Raw genomic sequence first — 18,487 nt, forward strand, 5'->3', positions numbered from 1 at the left:
TTTTCGCCTCCATCAGAAAAGCAGCCGCCGCGGCCGGGAATCAAACCTGCGACGATGGGCTTAGCAGCGCAACGCCTTAGCCACTGAGCTACCGCGGCGGGCTAGTATGAAACTCTATGGTCACCCTAGTTTTCATTTCCAGGTCAGTCATAAATAAAAGCATGATCAGGAGAAGACAGCGCAGATTATGTGCCCCGTGAGGCAAAAAGCCCGGAGTTGCGAGCAGTGGATGACCCCAAAATTTCACGTGCCTTGTTAACTAAAAAACAAAATTCGAAGGAATCGAATCCAGGTTTGTGCAGTGACAAGGAGGGGACTGGGAACTCTGGGAATACTTCACAGCTACATAGTGGATCTATGAAGCTATTACAACTAAGAGTCCTAGCTTCTCAGTACAGTGTTCTGAATGTTCTTTAGCTCTGATGACGCATTTGGAAGCTTGTGGGGTGAAATGGGATTGGGAGTATGTGCATGCTACACAAACTGTGACTCAAGAAAAACAGTCTGTGTTCATTATTTAGGGTTGTTTCATTGAAATCGACAGCACTGTGAGATGTACAACCACATGGCAAACACACATGACATCACTCTGGCTGCATGCTTATGGATAGGGAGGGTGCTTGGTGTTTGCTTTTCATGTGACTGTTAGAAATAAACTAGGGCTTTCGGCTTATGCTACATCCCTACCAAAACAAAACCTGGAATCAGTGAACTGCACTGTACAGTCGCACGTCTTGTACAAGGAGAGCGGAGGGCTCAGGAGGTTGTTATCTCTCCTGATTTTTTTGAGGCAGCCAATATTTTCTCCATGGAGGATAGAAAAGTTTAGGAGAGGCCCTGGCACCATGCCTACTGAAGCCAGAAACACCATTTTAGCAGACGTCTTTTTTTTCTCTCGTGTTTTGTGCACCTGTGCCACCTCCTCCACCTTTACTCACTCCCCTGTCGTCTGCTCCATCTGCACCTGTCAACCACCGGCTATTGTCTGGGCCATGCTGTGACGTATATGGGCTCGATGGTGCGACCCACGGAGTAAGATAAAGAGGAGCACCGACTGTGACCCAGAAAAAATCATTTGCGAGGGATGATAATGTCCCCGCGCCCCCAGGTGCCCTATTCTCGACTGCACAAACTCGCGGGAAATTCGCCATGTTTTTTGCGTAAGCACAACGTAAGCAATCAGTGATGTGATGCATGTATAGCTCTGACGACATGCAGTGTAATTTGACGCTTCACCCATAAAGATCTCAACTAAGGTGTCATATATGTTAACTTCCTTGAATTAACTTTCGCTCAGGTCGTTTTCTTGCTTGAAGACATCCGGTGAAATAATAGCTTCCGTACGATTTATAGGAGAAAGCAAAAACAAACTGTTTAATTATTGTCTTGGGTTCGTACAAAACTGACAAATGCGCCTGGGCGGCGCTGTTCTTTTCACTCACATACGTTTTCTCGCGATCCGCTCAGGTCTCTCACCACATATGCACACCCACTGATGCTCAAACGCTCGACTGCCTGGGCACAGTCCGTCTCGCGCCCCGGAGCCAGACCACTTGAGTTGCCGGATGTCTTGGCACCGCTCGGTTGGTCGTAAACATGGCACATGGGACGGCGAGCAACGAGACGACCGTGGGAGCACGTTCACCAGCTCGACGTAAGGGAAAACAGAGGTCCGAAATATAAACAGAGCACTGACACTAAAATAAAATACACAAGGAAACGCAAGATATGGGAGGGGGACGAATCGTTCGCCTACATGTAATGCTCATAAAAGATAAAAAAACCCGTGACATGCATCATAAAAATTTAGACGGTAGCTGAGGTTGGCAAGGGAAACACATTTCTGCAGGTCAAAATTGGCGTCAACACCACAAGGCGATCGAGTATCATTGATCCAAAAGCGAGCAAAAGGCGGATGTCGAGCTAAAGAATATCACACAATCTTTTTTACCGTATCTGTTTATTTCTTTCAATCGCTTTTAGTAACACAGGTAAGCTCTCTGCTTCAATGCAAGCTTTGTTGCGTTATCGCCTTCCCGGCCGCCACCGCCGCCATGCTATCGTCTGCTGCTAGTTGCAAGTTTATGGTCACGTGATCACAGAAAAAGACGGCCATGACCGTCGCTTGTATGACACATAAGAGCAGCGAAGCGCTACGCCTGATAACCGCGGAGCGCACCGATGTCGCCGATTCACTCATTCGTCACGCTCGACTTCAATCAGCATGGTAATGAACAAGAGAGTCACTTTTATTTGTTATTTTTCTCTTGAGTTCGATCATGTGACCCAGCAGCTTACTAGGAGGAGCGTGGACAAATACCATGCATTGGGTTCTCTTTGTCATGGAGAGGCTTGTACTGCCCCCTTATGTTGCGGTTACGCCAAACATAATTTTTATTTTATTGCCAAATGGAAAAGCAAAATACTGCATGTTTGTATGCTCCGTGATCGCTGACTTGGAAACAGTCGAACTGTTATTTGTTTCGTTAGAAAACATGCTTTAAACGGCACGTCATGCGAAACTGCGCCTGCTGCAAATTCGTGGATATTTCGTGGAGCTGAAGATGGGGGAAATTTTTTGCCCTATTTTACGGCAAAAGCAGCTGCCATTTTCAAGCTGTTAACGTACCATTACGTCACTTTTACGCAGGCTGAAGTTGCCAGTGTGTGACGTGATCGTTCCCGCCAACTGTTCAAATTACGTCACGACTTCTCAGCCAATCACAGAGAGGGCGTGTATTACAAGCAGTATTGTTGTTGAATAGCAAAGACAGGCCTGTGTTGTCATGTCCGGTGCATTTAGTCTAGTTTTTCATTGCCGGCCAAGAATTATGCACTTTCAGTAAAGAGAAATAAGGCAAACTTTAGAACTGGTGCCCGTAAACGTCATAAAACGTCAAAATGACGAAGGCACACACAACTGCTTTGTCAACCGGAAGCGCGTGGCTAAAATTGAAAGCCAATCAGAAAAGACTTCCGGCAAATTCCCAGATTTCCCAGGAATTTGTGCAGTCGAGAATAGGGCTTCAGCTTTCACTTTGCTCTCTTCCTCTTTCGTGCCCCTCTCGTCGTTGTGGCTTTGTGCATTGTTCTCCCCTTGCTCGCTCTCCACAGCGGCTTGTTTCCCTTCGCCGCGACATCAGTCTTTGAACATGTCAAACTATGCGCACAATTACGAGGAGCGCGCGCGGAATATAAATCACGGTGCGCGGCCGCAATGAGCGGCGGGGTAATCGCACACCGCCACATATGTGACCACTGCTAATTCTCTAACAGGGAACGTTTAGTCTGGAATAATCAAGGCGAACTGAAGAATATCGATATAACCCAGGAGATATAAGATAAAATCGTACGACAGCAATTTCGGAAGAACCACACAAGAAATGAGCCAGAGTAATATCGCACACTGCAACATGCACTCTAGCCTGATTTGATTCGGCCATGATTCGGCTGATGCTAAAGCGGTGCAGCGCAAAAATCGCTCTTTCTTGGTCGTCCGCTACCCTGCCGCGCGCTTAACGATTTATGCTTCTTCTGCACAAACGCAACGTTTACGTCCGCAGTCGACATATCCACACAAGAAATTTACGGCTGCCGCCTTGCCATGAATATGGAAAGGCGCTGTCAGCGTCATTACGCGAGCAAAGAATTTCGAACGATATCTTTGCTTCAACCCGCATCGTAACTTACGGCCCAATGTTCGCTGTCACTGTGCGGTCGTGTAATCTTGTCGATGCCGCCAGCGCATACCGCCAGATGCATTGCTGAGCAACATGTTCTGATGATCTGGTTTGTGAAAATAAATTTGTTCTAGAATAAAGAGCGAAGCCGGATAATGATCTATATTCCCCACTGAAAAGTTCCGTATATACGGAATTATGGGAATACGGAGTTTATACAGAGTGTTACGTCCCCAAGCGTAATGAATGTAGATATTATTACGAAAAACACGGGAATTATAGAAGTTCGCACAATATGAACATTTCGCACAGTTTTCGTGTTTTTATCTTCAATAATAAGCGAAATGATGCTCCGTATGATTTCCGTATAATCCGTATATACGGAATTCATACGGACGATGATTTCGCGGTTCCAGTGATCATACAGACTTAAAACAGGTGTCAAATTTTTCAATAGGCATGCACTGTTTCATTTTCATTTGCTTCTCAAAAATCTTTCTTGTTTTGTGGTGGCTTTGTGTCATGCTAGGAATGTACTCCGCATTCCCATAATTCCGTATATACGGAAAGTTTCAGGAGGGGTGCGCGCATGCTTACGTGTTTTCTAAAATTACATTTAATTTAAAATAACTTCAATTGAATTAAATTTGTACATTGTAATCTACATTGTAAATTGTAAGTTTGTAATCTGCACCTGTCTTACTATCTTATCTTATTAATGGCGGCATCGAAGGAAGTCTGCCCCCCGCATGTCGTACCTACGTGTCGTAATTATAGCTGCACAACCAGTTGAGGGGTCGCAAGTACTCAGAAGTTAGAGAGGGAGGGGGAGAAGGCAAGTGATGGGTCGAAAAAGCGTGGAACATGTTGGTGCTAAGTGGAGTTGTGCTACGGAAACATTTCTCGAAGCGTCCCCCGCGTGCCCCTGGCGTGGTTAGCGACTTCGTTACATCAAGGCTGATCATTGAACTGCTTCCTTACATAGAGGTCGCGAACTCATGCACTTCAATGGGGAATGGTGGTGGTGGTATTAAAAACGTTTATTTGAGCTTTAGGGGAGAGGGAAGGGGAAGTGGTCAGCCTCCCATGTCCAGGAGGCCGCGAGCCCGCGCCGATTCCAGAGCTCGGTTCACCAGGGCGAGCTGCTGCTCCGGTGACGAGCTGGTCAGAGCGGACTCCCACTGCTCAAGGGTGGGGGAGTGAAGGGGGGTTGGGTGCTGCGGGCAGGAGAAGACTAGGTGGAAGGTGGTAAGAGGAAGGTCACACGCTTGGCAGTTATGGGGGAAGAGGGATGGGGAGATGTGTGAGAGAATCGTGTGATTATAGAAAGTTTCCGTCTGAAGGCGGCGATAGACATAGGCTTCATGTGGGGTAAGGGATGGGTGGGGAGGAGGGTACCTTCTTCTGTTGTTTGTGTAGTGGGAAAGGATGGAGCTATAGGTAGAGTCCAGCGGTGTTAAGGTGGTTCTTGCGGAATCTGGACGTCCTGTGGTATCTAGCCTTGCAGAGGGGAGTTTCCCGGTTGTGGAGAGCGCGGGCTGCGGCATGGGCCGCTTCATTCCCAGCAAGACCAGAGTGGCCAGGGGTCCAAACTATTGTTATTTCTATTTCTTCGGGGAGACAGTGAAAGATGGGAAGAGCTTGAGGGGGTGCCAGGCCAGCTTGATACCACCGGCATGCTTGCTGAGAATCGGTGATGATGGTTAGGTAGGGCTGTTTTTGGTGGGTGGTAGTCGCATGAGCGACGGCGAGTGCCTCTGCTGTGGGAACTGGTAGCTGCTTGTAGGTGGCTGCAGTGGCGAGATGGCCGGTAGAGTCCAGGGTGACGAGGGTGGTGTGTGAACCGTTGGGAGTATGGGCGATATCCGTGTAGCGCGTTTGGGCGTCGGTTTCATACCGCCTTGTGAGTGTTCTGACACGAGCTTCTCGCCTTCCCCTATTGAACGTCGGATGCATATGTTTCGGGATTGGGGCGACCCTAAGCCGCTGGCGAATGTGAAGAGGGATGCGTTGAAGTTCGTGAGTTGCAGACGGGGTGGACCGCCCAATGGTGCGAAGCACGTTCCTGCCAGTGGGAGTAAGGGCCAACCGTTGTAGCTGTGAGGTTCGTTGGGCTTCCATAATTTCACTGAGGGTATTATGCAGCCCAAGTTGGAGTAGACGCTCAGTAGAGGTAAATGTAGGGAGGCCCAAGGCAGCTTTGTAAGTTTTGCGGATTAGGGCATCCAGCTTGGTGGTTTCTTGGGGTCTGAGATTCACAAACGGGGTTCCGTAGGTGAGACGGCTGACCATGAGGGCTTGGACAAGACGGCAAGTGTCTGGCTCTTTTAGACCGTATGCCGATCCCCGGATTCGGCGTATAAGGTGGATGAGCTGGGAGACTGTTCGGTGCAGTTGGGGGAGTAGGGCAGAGCCTGAACCATCCCAGTGGAAGGGAACGCCTAATATCCTGAGCGTGGTAACTTGGGGGATAAAAGAGCCACTTATGGTGACCTGTGGGTCAGGGGTGGGCGCAGCCGGGCGGCCTCTTGTGCGGGCGCGGAGGACCAGTAGGGCGGACTTAGATGGCTCTCAGGTCAATCCCCTGGGCTGAAGGTAAGCAGTAGTGGTGTCGACTGCTTGCTGAAGGATGTCCTGTTGTGCACCGCTAGAGCCTTGGGTGGTCCAGAGAGTCAGATCATCAGCGTAGAATGCGTGGCGTAGGCCGGGAATGGCTAGCAGTTTGTCAGGGAGGTGAAGCAGAGCTATATTAAAGAGAAGAGGCGAAATAACAGATCCTTGTGGTGTTCCCTTTGCCGGGGTGTGGAAAGTAGGCAAGAGTAGAGGGCCGAGTCGGAGTGTAGCTGTTCTTTTCTCAAGGAAGGCTTTTACAAAGCGAAAGGTATTTACGCCGCAGTTCGTGGTACTCAGGTTTTCCAGTATGGCTTCGTGGGTGACGTTGTCAAATGCACCCTTGACGTCGAGCGTTAAGATTGTTGTGGGAGAGGTGCGGCTCAGGTGGTCCACCACCTGTTCCTTGAGCTGCAGGAGGACGTCTTGAGTGGATAGGTGTTGCCGAAACCCAAACATTGTGAAAGGGTAGAGGTTGTGGTCTTCCAGGTATGCGGTGAGGCGCTGATGTACTAGGTGTTCGAAGAGTTTACCGATGCATGAGGTCAGGGAGATTGGTCGAAGAGTGGTCGGCGTCAGTGGCTTGTTGGGTTTTGGGATTAGTATGATGTCCGAGTGTCGCCACTGCTCAGGTAGAGTTCCCCCCTGCCAGTGATAATTGTAAAGTTCGAGGAGATCTTGGAGTGTGTCCTCGTCGAGATTGCGGAGAGTGCGGTAGGTAATATGGTCCTTTCCTGGGGTGGTGTTGCGGGTGAGGCGGGCCAGGACAGCTTGAAGTTCAGTGAAGGTAAAGGGGGCGTCTAGTGCTTCGTTAGCTAGGCCCGTATAGCATGTGTCGGGGATGGGTGGGTAGGTAGTAGGGTCGCCAAAAAGATGGTCACGGATCGACTTGAGGAGTTCTTGAGTGGGGAGAGCGCTGTTGCGGATTAGTTGATGGATTCTATGGTTTGTGTATCTCTTAGTATTGGTGTTGTCGAGAAGGGAACGGAGGATATGCCACGTTTTCTTTGAGTGGAGAGTGCCTTGGAGCTGATTGCAGAAAGAGTGCCAATTTTGTCTCTGGAGATCGGCGGCATATGCTTGCGCTTGCTGGGTTAGGAGGGCTATGCGCTTTTTAAGTTTACGGTTATGCTTCTGCCGTTTCCAGCGTTTAGTAAGACTACGACGCGCGTCCCAAATGTGCATAAGGTGGGGGTCGACTGCCGGAGTGCTGTCGGTAAGTGCGATTTCTTGGGTGTGCTTTTTAACCCGGTGTTCGAGGGCCTGGGTCCAGTCACTTAAATTTTGGCTTATTGCAGGGAGAGGGGTTGGATCTTCACGGAAGGCGGACCAGTTAGTCAGGCGTGCGGTGCCCGTCCGGGTCGTTTTCTTTTTGGTTGGGAAGCGAAGGGAGAGGAGGTGATGGTCACTGCCGAGTGTTTCGTCGAGTCGGGACCATTGGATCCTGGAGATGTTTTTAGTGAATGATAAATCAGGTGTGGTGTCTCTAGTGACACTGTTGCCGGTGCGGGTTGGAAAGGTGAGGTCGTTTTGGAGGATCAACTGGTGGTTCTGGGTGGCGCGTAAGAGGGCCGTGCCTTTCTTGGAGGCAAAATGGTAGCCCCATGCAGAATGTGGGGCGTTGAAATCTCCGAGGAGAAGTAAAGGGGCGTCCTTGGACAGGGATGCGGCTTCGTAAATCAGTGCCTCAATGTTGTGGAGGTTATCAGATGGGGGACTGTAGATATTCAGGATGAAGATGCTGGAGCCAGTCGGCCTTGTGGAGATGAGCTCTACAAAGGTATGAGGTACGGTTTGATTAAGACAATGTGATTGGGCCGGATGGGAGTTATGTACGAAAGTGGCGGTGCGATGCTGGGGGTCTTGCGTGAAGGCGGTATAATGCGGTAGGCGGGGGGTAGGAGTGTTGGTCTCTTGCAGGGCAATGACATCTGGAGGATCTTGTTTGGTAAACAAGTCTAGCTGGTGTCGCTTGTTGTTGAGAGAACGGCAGTTCCACTGGAGTACGACGAGGTCGGTATCCGGGGGATTAGTCATGGTAAGGGTGATGTTTGAGTTTCTTGGGTTGGTGAGTCGAAGCCAGGGAGTTCTGTATGCCTTGGATGGTCTGCTCTAATTTGTTTTGTCGTTCAGTTATTGCCTGGATGCCACTACATATGGGGGCCAGAGTCTCGGTTTGTGATGCTATCAGTTCTTTTATGGCTTCCGCTATTTTCGTGTCAATGAGTGCATGAATCTGCTCAGGAAGGGGTGCTGGTGGGGGCGGCGGGGCTGGGAGGGGGGAGGCTAATAGGGCGTCAATTTTGGCAGTTAGAGAGGCGAGTTGTGCCTGGAAACGTTGCTGCTGCTGTTTAAGTTCAGCAATAGCAGCGGAGTACGAAGGGTGGATTGGTGGTTGGGGTTTTGGGGGGGGGAGGGGGGAGGGAGGGTGAAGTTAGAGCAGTGGGAGTAGAGCGGAGAGCATCTGACCAGCTCACCTGTGGTTGGATGGCGTTCCGGTCTTCAGGGTGGGTAGTCGAGGATTGGGCTTGTAGGGCTGGAAAGTCCTGCTCGTGGTAGGCCAGCGGGGTCTGGCCGATTGGTTGGTATGGGGACTGGGCAGGATGGCGGAACCTCCGTGTTTGGGGAACTGGTAGAAAGCGTTTGGGGCATTCTTTGTTGGCAGTGGCATGGGGTCCATCACACAGTTTACACCGAGGGGCACAGGAGTGGTCCGGTGACGGGTTGGCGATACCACAGGCCGGGCAGCGTGGCTTGTCGGGGTGCGGGCACACGTCTTGACGGTGCCCTATCTCACCACAACATTGACAAGTCTGGGCGGCACGGCGGTATGGACGGCAGCGCACCATTTCACAGTCTAGTTTAATATAGTACGGAATGCGGAGTCCGTTGAAGGTCAGTAGAGCTGATCTCGTGCGACCCATGAGGCGGGCGTGGATCAAGTACGGTCTGTTAGCGGCGGTGAGCTCAATGAGTTGGTCCTGCGTGATGCCCTCGGGAATGCCGTGAATCACTCCACGAGCAGTGCCCGGAGGGGGCTTCATATAGGCAGATACTGCATAGGTAGTGCTTCGGAGGGTTAATGCGGTGAGTTGGGAGAGTCGATCAGCGATATCTGGGTCAGGGGTGGCAGCTACGAGGTGGTTTTGGGCTGGCTGTACTTGCAGTGTGACAGTCGCACGGAAGAGGGGGCCGGGGATCTCGCTTGCCGCGACGAGGCTGCATACCAGGTCACGAGCAGGCCAGTCTCCGACACGAAGGCCGTCATGAGGTCGGATGACAGTTATGAAGTGGTTTGGCGGAAAGCGAGGAGGCGGTATTTTTCGTGCGGGGACGGCAGTCGTTGTAGCGTTTGTGGGGCGTACCTGGTTTTCAGCAACGGTCTTGTTCCTGCGGGAGTTTATGACCTGACGCCATGGGTTAGGTGTCGGAGCAGTTCTTCCTTTCGAGTCGTCGAAATCCATGTGGCCGTCTGCGCTGTTTTCATTGACAAGGTCTTGCGCCGGCGATGGTGTGTTGTCTTGGTCTTGCGTCGGTGCCGATGTGCTGTCACGCGCCGTAGCGCAGCTGCGGGATGGCGAAGGGGGCATGGTAGATGGCAGGTGCACGTGCGCGTGCGGCAGCGGCAGCTCGGGGAGGCGGCCGCTCGTACTAGGCCTGTAATGTAGGCCTAGCGGCGGCCCCGGCGTGGTCGGTAGGTTCGATGGTCCTGAAGGGGGGCCCGACGGTGGTAGGTGGCAAACGAAGATATCCAGAGACGCCAGAGGTACTCACGGAGACGATAGGGGCACAAACTTGGTCAGGCAGGCGGAAAGATCGCGATTGGAGCGACAAAAACGGGAGTCGAAGCGGGAAAACTGAAATCCAGGAATTCATTGCAATGAGGTTTGTTATATCCAGGTGTTGCTGTATATAATCAAAGAGCTACTCATTTTTTAGCCGTCGATATCAAAAAATTAAACCAGAAATTTACGCCAAACCAAGAAACCTATTAAAGCTTTTGGGTCAATAACTGTTGAAGGGACATTCATCTGCTTGAGAGGTTAATCACGAATGTGCATGTTCAGCTTTTCCCTTCTTTTTCTGTTTTAATTTTAGCTGACCTGTAACCTGAAATTTTAATTTTAACTAATGTTAAACGACTCGCTCGTTTTGAGTCGCGCACGTTTGACCACTTCCGCCAGTCAGTTCATTTCTGGTTTTGAAGCGATGAATTCTCCGATGGGGGGTGAGCTATTGTGCCATGTATTGAGCAATAGCAACAGAGTTATTATGAATGTCTTTTTGCTGTATATATCGTGAAAAATGTTCAATATCAGAAGAGCCGGTTTGGTACCGAGGTCCTAAATAAAATGAGTTCAGCCATAATACGTTCGATTGCTCGATTCTGACAAGAGTCCATACAAAAGGGCATTGAGTCTGGAAGCTTTGATCTGGAAATGGCCAGTCGTCAGAAGCTCACGGACGATTCGCAAGTTCCTACGCGGCAGCAACATATACGTGCCACCCACAGTGCCACCGACGTGCCACCCATTCAGACTCACCTTCTCAGCCAATGAAGCTGCCGCCCATAACACACGTAAGGAGTCCTGACGTTCCATTTCAATTGCCTTTATTCATTCATAACGCATAATAAAAAAGTTAAGAAGGTGGCGGGGAAAGAATCCCGCTTATAAAACTGAAGTCGGTGGGGGTGGCAGCTGTGATGCCCTGCCCGGTCATGGCAGGCCGAGCTCGGCCGCTGGTTGGACACCGGGCTCTCCCTCACGGAGGGGTCGGGGAGCCGCTCGGCGTCTCCCCGCAGAGCCCACGTGTCACTCGCGAGCCCCTGCTGAATCCTGCACGGTGCGTTGGGGAAGGTGAGAGATCGCGAGCAACTGCTTAGTACGCAAAACTCCGTGCGACGATGAACTCTGAGGGAACGGCACTACTGCACCCCGAGGGGGTATCAGCCAGAGTTTGGTGTGATACCGCTCTCCCTTTGAAAGGACAAACAAAAATGAACTAACGAAAGGGAAATAAAAGCCCAACTGCATAACTATATTTATTGAACATTTATGCCACGTTGCTGAGTGGTAAAGAGAAAATTAATGGATGAAATAGATAATCAAAATACATTTAAAATAATCATGCGATCTATAGGACTGCGCACTAGGCAGGAAGGCGGTCTCCCCCATAAGTTTACTCAGACGGACTTGTACTGTTCCTGTTTAAGGTGCACGATTCCGGTCATGCGCGGAGGACTGTGTATACCTTCAAACAATAACCACCAGAAAGCCAGGGTGCAAAGGCAGGCCGTTGTGACAGGCATGCCATAACGTTGTAATTTTTGCACCCATTCTTGAGGATGTTTTCTTGCGCACCAAGAAAATGTTTCCTGCGATAGACAATCCTCAAAGTATGTTTGTTCATTTCAAATATTTAATACAACTACTTTCTTTAGTTTCAGTGAACTTGCCTTTGGTACATTACTCAGGTCCATTCCAGCCACGAAAGACGCTTTTTAACCGAAGAAAACCCAAGGAATATCGTACCACTTTCCAATTTCGCGCTACAGTGGCGTATAATGGGAAATAGTCACGTATGTGCCAGCACTAAAACATAGTTGTCAGTGTGTTAGCAGCACGCTATCAATTCCAGCATCGGACGGAAGTAGAGGCCACACTGCCCTCGTCCGGTCATGTTCCTTGGCGGTGGCTTGGGCCGGCGTCTTCGGAAACTTCGAATCACGACCTTCGGTAGCCATTTTATTCCTCCAGTGGGCCACCTGAACCCAGAGCCCTCTGCCTCATATGAATGGCCTAACACCACTTCTGTCCCTCAACGATATGATGTCTATGATTCGAGTTTGTTCCATAATCTATGGTGTTCATTTGTAAACAAACCTTCCAAGCCTCTCTTATTTGACACAAATTTTATTTTAAGTTGCTGAGTAAGGCCCGAGTTTCAGCTGCATCCATGTGTTGTTTCCTTATTTTAATAACACCCATGCATTAATGCATGGGTAGTATACCACTATTTTTAGTAACCGAGATATAGCTTTCTCTTCCACACTTGGAAGGGGTTCTCAAATGGACCTCGGCCAGTATTGATCGCATGCCTTTGTTTCTTCTGATTCGGACTAGCGGCATCAATTCTTAAGAGCAATGGACCTTTTTCCAGTAGCGTTTTGCGCATGCGCTACTCTCGCTCCCAGCGACCAATCCGGCATTCTTGGGGGGCAAAATGTAAACAAAACGACGCCATATTGGATTAGCCAGTTGCGAACGCCGAGGCAGCTAAGTACTGCTCCGTTTTCTGAGCCATGAAAGCGGCCGACAGGTGGGCGCTACGGCTGCCATTTAACAATTTATCTGCCACCAAAACCATGCAAGGCGCCTGGGACGGCTTCCTCAGCTGCGCAGGGCAGGCGGAAAAAAAAGGGGCATGTTCTTCTATGTTTCCCCAAGTGTGGTTCAGGCGGCCGCCCCAAGAGGGATACGCTACCGGAAAAGCATCCACCTTTTTGTACTTTACTCCTTAGGCCATAGCGTGTATCACCGCTTGGGTGCCTAACGTAAGTATTCAATTCATGAGTTATTTTTAGATCTTTCTCAGACTCAATGAACAAGAATAAGTCCTTTCCAAATCTCCAGGGTGTCCTGTACGCTTTCTCCTATTACTCGCATTCTCGAAGTTCCCCGAATTAAGCGCCCAGGTACGCAGGTTCGTTTCCCGGTCACGGCGGCCGCTTTTCTGATGGAGGCAAAAAGCGAAGACGCCCTTGTGTTCCAGATTTCGGCGCACGGTAAAGATTTCCTGGTGTTCAAAATTAATTCATAGCCATCCACTATGGCGCGCCTCATCGCCTGTGTAGTGTCGGCGCGTTAAATCTCATAATCAATCTATCAATCAATCAACAAAATTCCCCCGATCAAGCCTCCTAAATGGACTGGCTGCAAAATAAGCACGGTGTAAGTGCATTTTCGTGCCTGATGCCCTCTGTAATAGAAGGCGTGTCACTCTTCTCATGCATGGACGGCTGCCCGTGGTCTCCTATATACGCGTGTTGCTTCCATCACGTGCTGAAACAGCACCCACCCTACGGGACTGTGCGCCTTTACTACGCATCGGTGTCTGTACCTTGTTGTTGTTGTCCGCCAGGTTGCTTGCCGTGGTGGGGCAGAGGTGCAGATGGTCCCGGCTCGGGGAAGGGGTGGCGCCGAGGACTCGATCCAGGCGACCCGCCCTGCGTGCCACCGTCCTGACTGAAGTCTCGGCTAGGCGCACGCGGTGTGATAGAGGACCAGTGTGGTAATCGTGGGGAACCACACCGCTAGGTCCGTAGCGCAGCTCCTGCGTTCGATACAACAGTGTCTTCGGACACAGTCCCAAAAGAGGGGAACACAGTTAAGCATCTTGACCGACCTGTGAGGTTTCTGCGCAGGGAGAACAGAGAGGAAGGGACCGCTCGTCCACCGAAAACATTCCCTAGGTGGGACACTGCAAATGAGACCTCTACGAATCGTAATTGAGAATCAATGCCTGCGACATCGGGCACGCCAGGCTGATGGGCTCCAGTTGATTTAGAACCTTCCACAGTGGCTATAAAGCTGCCGAGTACGAGGGAGGGGGTTATAGTATTTTTTTAGATAACAAACAAGTCTAGAGATGGCATAATTGATCCGTAGCCCCCTCCCGCTTCAGTTCCCCAAATATTTCGCCGATACGTACGAAAGAGTTCTGGCATTTGGACTTAACGAGTGTGGTTACAGCTAATTAAACCTGTTACCTATAATTAGCCTCGGTTGGCTGTCTATCACAGCACTCAAGGTCTTCTCCCAATGACCCTTCAAATGCACCATCAAACGCAAAATTACACTTTTCTTTAAACTGTCATGGTACGTGGCCATTAAAAGCTTGGAAAAACCGGCGACCAGATGACTGGTATTGAAAACTATGAACAGCTCTTCTGTAACTATTGCGGCCATCAAAAACCACAGAAAAAATAAGTTTTCTGATCGTCATGCTACCTCATTTGCTCCTTCCTACCGTGAATCTCCATCGTACGTTTCGCGCTGCATACCCCAGGTGGCTTCCATTGACGAAAACAGTTTCTATATTTTTTCCGAATAAACAGGTAGGTGCCGCTGTTGTCCCCGGCGTCATACAAAATAGACCACAAAATGCGATCTTCCTGCGAAGTTGGAGCGTGAACGGTGTAGCGGTTCACTCAGGAAAAATCTTAAAGTGTTCCATTTATCGATGTAAGTAAGACCCTGTGTAAGCTCGTAAATCAATGTTGACAAAGACCAATTAAGATGCTACTATGCAATATTAACCAGTATTATTGAACAGAATGCTAGGCCATCAACAAAATCGCCAGCGCTTCAGTGGTCTTATTCAGAAATACTCAAAATTGAAAGTTAAAGACAAGGCTGGGTCTATGGTGCCATCCGACGTTACTATAACCACTGCACTCAAGCTACATCCACTGGTGTTTAGCAAGAAAATGCCACGTATGGCACTACTTCGCTCTTCCTTACGTAATTTAACCTATACCTAGCAAACACTAACAAATCAATGAAAACACACATGACTTGGACCAGCTCACAAACCAGTTGGCGTTGGTGGACCTGGCCCGGGACATTCTCGACGCTTAATGTTGCGTTTGAATTAAGCTTTTCCTCCTCCTCCGTAGGCTGACTTAAAACAAAAATTATAATTAAATTATAATAAGTAAGATTATAATTACCATAATAAAAAGATGAAAAAAGGGAGCCAAAAGCTGGTATAGATCCACCACCGAGGTATCAAAAAGCTGAGACGAAACGTCAGCACCACAACGGCAGACGCTCTGCCGTGCGCGAGCTTAGTCTTCAAAATTTAAGATCCGTTGGACGGCACTCTAGCCGTGGCTGCAGCCGCCGGACGGCACTTCATGCAATGCCGAAGTTAATAACGGTGGGTTATCAATCAGCGGATAAACGTGTGCACATAGGCATGAACAAAGTAGAAATTTCCCTGTTTGCACCATGAAGACCATGTTTGCACCGCCGCTAGAAGAACTAGCCACATCAACTGAAGCTTCCGGTTACCGACAAATGGGACGTGTTTGTGCTCGTGCTGATTATGGGGGAACCCTTGATGAGATGTCATGACACATCCACTAAAACGAAAGCCAACCAAACGGAAAATATGTATACCAACTTGCGCAACTATAATCCCAAGTGCAAAAAAAAAAATGATATGATGGTTACTATGCCCCCCAACGCGAAATTTGTGCCCGCGCGAACTGAAGTCTTCTCGGTCACGGCGCACATCTGCTGCGTCTCAGTAAGTGACCGCGTGATCAGCGAACGCATGGCGGGACGCGCTACTCTTAGATCTCGCAGCGCGTCGCCTGTTCGGCGCCCACGAGAGAGACGAGACTCGTACAGCAGCAAGCCTCTGAACCCGCGCTCCACGTCAGGCGCTCACGCTCACACGTGTCAGAGTGGCCAGCCGCCCCTACGTCGCCCCCACCGGCGAGAATGTTGAGCCGCAGAGAAAATAGTTTAAACCTCCCGCGCAAATGCCACGTGTTTCGGATGAGCCAGGCACGGCGGAGCATCGAGCATGTTGTCGCAAATGTTTGAACCTCCCGCGAAAATGTCAAGGGGTTCGGATTAGTGGCGATTGGAACAGCGGCTGGGGAAAGTGCGAGAGGGAGCGCGTTCCTTGGCGGCGACGCGTGGCGAAAGTGTGAGGGGGAGGCAGAGAGAGAGATGACTCCATTGCCGGTCGTGCCGCCCTCCCCCTTCGCACTTTCGCGAGCCGCTCCTCTCCGTTGTCTTTCTCCCGTCGCTGCTTCGTTCGCTCACGCGGTTACACGGACTAATCGGACGCCGCCACCGCCGCCTCGAAACCTACTGCAGGTAACCGGCACCAAAGGGCACCGTTAATAAGGTGAAGCCAAAAACATTCCGCTGTTCCTAAGACCGTTGTCGTTGGTTCGATGATTCTCACCCTCGATGCCGTTTTTCGGATAAATGCGGTGAGCTAAAAGACACCTTTGTCGAGGTTTCGGTACACAGTGCAGTGTGAGGGCTGGGGGTGAAGGCTGGGGCGTTGAGGTGGCCTGGCGAGGCGAATCGGACAGATTCGAAAGAAAGCGTTTATTTGCACATGAACACGACGGACCACCCCGGCGGCGGGAACAAAAGAAGGCACTAACAAGCGAGTGCGTCCCAGACCTTCCTTGGGCCTGTAGCTGCGACGGCGTAATGGCACTGAAAGTGGCGCTAGTGAATAGGTCGTGATTATGGCATAGGCCTGCCCTCTACTGTCGCGTACCCCGTATCCACAGGTGCAGCTTTTAAATCGAAAGTGCTCCAATAACTCCAACGAGTAAAATTTTAACAAACAAGGGGATTGCACACAGTGCTACGATACAAATGTGAAAGGCCTAGAGACGCCAATTCTCAAAATGATGGCTAGCTTACGTGGGCGACGTCGTGTCGGTGATGCGCTGGGTGTCGGCGCAGAGACGACCGTTGGGGCCGCGTGGTCGCCGAGCCCAGCGAGGAAGCGCGCCGACGTGCCCGCTGTGCCTGCAGTCCGCGGATGGGTTCCAGCAGGAACGTAGTTCGCCCACGCTTCTGCGCGACAGACGCCCTGGAGACGAACGCCGGCTGCCAGCTAAGAAGCGTGGCTATCGGGGCCACGGCAGAGTCGGATGGCGGAGCCGCTGGCCGCCTTCGGGAAACTCCAAACTTCCCACCAGCCTCGGGTCCCCTGGGGCTCCGGTGGGGTGAACTTGGAAGCGCCATTGGGAGCAGTTGTTCCTCGACTGCCTCCTCGCTGTCGGGCGCGTTCGCTCATCACCTCTGCCATCCCGTGGCAAGCCACTACTGGCTCCCCGATCAAGAAACGCAGCCAATTGGAGGCAGCGGAGTTTCAAACGCGTCGCGTCCTCATTGGCTCGCCGATATGCGTCAGGAACGCGAGTAATGGCGTGAGCTGGTGGCTCGGGCCCTCGCCTCACCCCGTGAGCTGATGATGGGGATGATGATGATGATGTTCCTTTGTGAATGGCACATACACACCTAGGGTATCGAATTGAAGATCCTTGAGCTGTTGTTGTTGTTGTTGTTGTTCCTTTGAATATTGGCGCATACCCAATCAGGGGATCGGCCAAACATCAGTCGTTAATTCGAATGAGATTCAAAGAAAATTAGAAAATTAGAATGATTCAAAGAAAATTATAAAAATTTGGAAGCTTTTCTTTTTCTTGTGTTGGAGGAATTGAGTTTGGAATTTGGTTAATATTGAAACAAAAAAAAAGGAAATAAGTAAATAAATAATTAAATAAAGAAAAATAAGAAGAGGAAGAAGAAGAAGGAGGGAGAGGAGGAGAATAAAAAAAAAATCAGAAATGGATGCTTTTGGAGGGCTCAGGTGAGGATCCAGAACAAGATACGAATTAGGTTGTAAATCTTTTGGAATTTTCAATGAAGCGCAGAAGAGCAGAACAAACATCCCGGCGGCAGTATCCCGTTTCTGAAGCCCCAAATGATAAAAGAGCCGGCACTGATAATACCAACCCCAGGCGATGAAGCGGCACTTCAAGGAGCTGACGTCTGAGGCTTGAAAATCGCCGACATGACAAAAGGAAATGGTCGACAGACTCTTCTTCATTACAGTAACTGCACATGGCAGTCTGCGCCAGACGAGACCTGTGGAGGTATCTGTTCAACTGGGGCACACGACATCGAAGGCTCGTTACAATCGCCTCCAGGTCGCGTGAGGGGCACCAATTCGGATTCCAGGAGAATTTTAGATGAGAAAAATCTCGCATTGACAATAAGACTGATTCGTGCTGCCCTTGCAGCTTCAACAATCTACGGAATCTTACAGCGGCTAATAAAGGCGTTGTCTCAATGACATCGACAACAGGCCCGGAGAGTGCTACCCTTGCCAGTGAATCTGCGGTTTCATTAAAGGTGATTCCCGCGTGCCCAGGGACCCAAAGAAGGTCAATTTCAGTAATATGAGGTGGTAGAAGGGATCGAAACGTCCGTAGAAGAGGTGAGTCTTTCGGAGAAGAAAGGGCTAAACCTACGGATAGGGAATCTGTAATTATAAGTGGAGACGACACCGATATGTCAAGCTTTCGTATTGCCAAGACAATTGCCAAGAATTCCGCATAGAATATAGGGATAAAATCCACCAGACGA

At 50.1% G+C, this 18,487-nt stretch overlaps 1 protein-coding gene across 2 annotated transcripts; it reads right to left on the bottom strand.

Moving 5' to 3' along the window:
* Positions 1–10,623: 10,623 nt before the first annotated feature.
* On the bottom strand, positions 10,624–17,281 carry LOC144166487 (uncharacterized). 2 transcript variants are annotated; one of them, XM_077695998.1, is made up of 3 exons: positions 16,754–17,281; positions 13,413–13,646; positions 10,624–11,128 (listed from the first exon to the last, which is right to left on the bottom strand). In XM_077695998.1, exons 1-3 carry the CDS (start codon positions 17,078–17,080, stop codon positions 11,105–11,107), a joined length of 585 nt encoding a protein of 194 aa, XP_077552124.1. In that variant the 5' UTR covers positions 17,081–17,281; the 3' UTR covers positions 10,624–11,104. The 2 variants fall into 2 exon arrangements, with proteins under 2 accessions (XP_077552124.1, XP_077552131.1); XM_077696005.1 differs by having other exon boundaries at positions 10,627–11,128; positions 13,413–13,625; positions 16,754–17,270.
* Positions 17,282–18,487: the final 1,206 nt, after the last annotated feature.

Source organism: Haemaphysalis longicornis, unplaced genomic scaffold, assembly GCF_048455015.1.
Source record: "Haemaphysalis longicornis isolate Haplotype H1 unplaced genomic scaffold, Haemaphysalis longicornis Haplotype H1 scaffold_1, whole genome shotgun sequence".
NCBI classification, from domain to species: domain Eukaryota; kingdom Metazoa; phylum Arthropoda; class Arachnida; order Ixodida; family Ixodidae; genus Haemaphysalis; species Haemaphysalis longicornis.

What these genes read in the sequence shown, in the direction of transcription:
- LOC144166487 (XM_077695998.1), bottom strand. Translation starts at nt 17,080, where the DNA reads ATGGCGCTTCCAAGTTCACCCCACCGGAGCCCCAGGGGACCCGAGGCT. An exon ending in ACCGACACGACGTCGCCCAC is followed by an intron (nt 13,647 to 16,753) that starts GTAAGCTAGCCA and finishes CTGTGTCCGAAG; the next exon opens with ACACTGTTGTATCGAACGCA. An exon ending in TGGCGGACAACAACAACAAG is followed by an intron (nt 11,129 to 13,412) that starts GTACAGACACCG and finishes CGCACCGTGCAG; the next exon opens with GATTCAGCAGGGGCTCGCGA.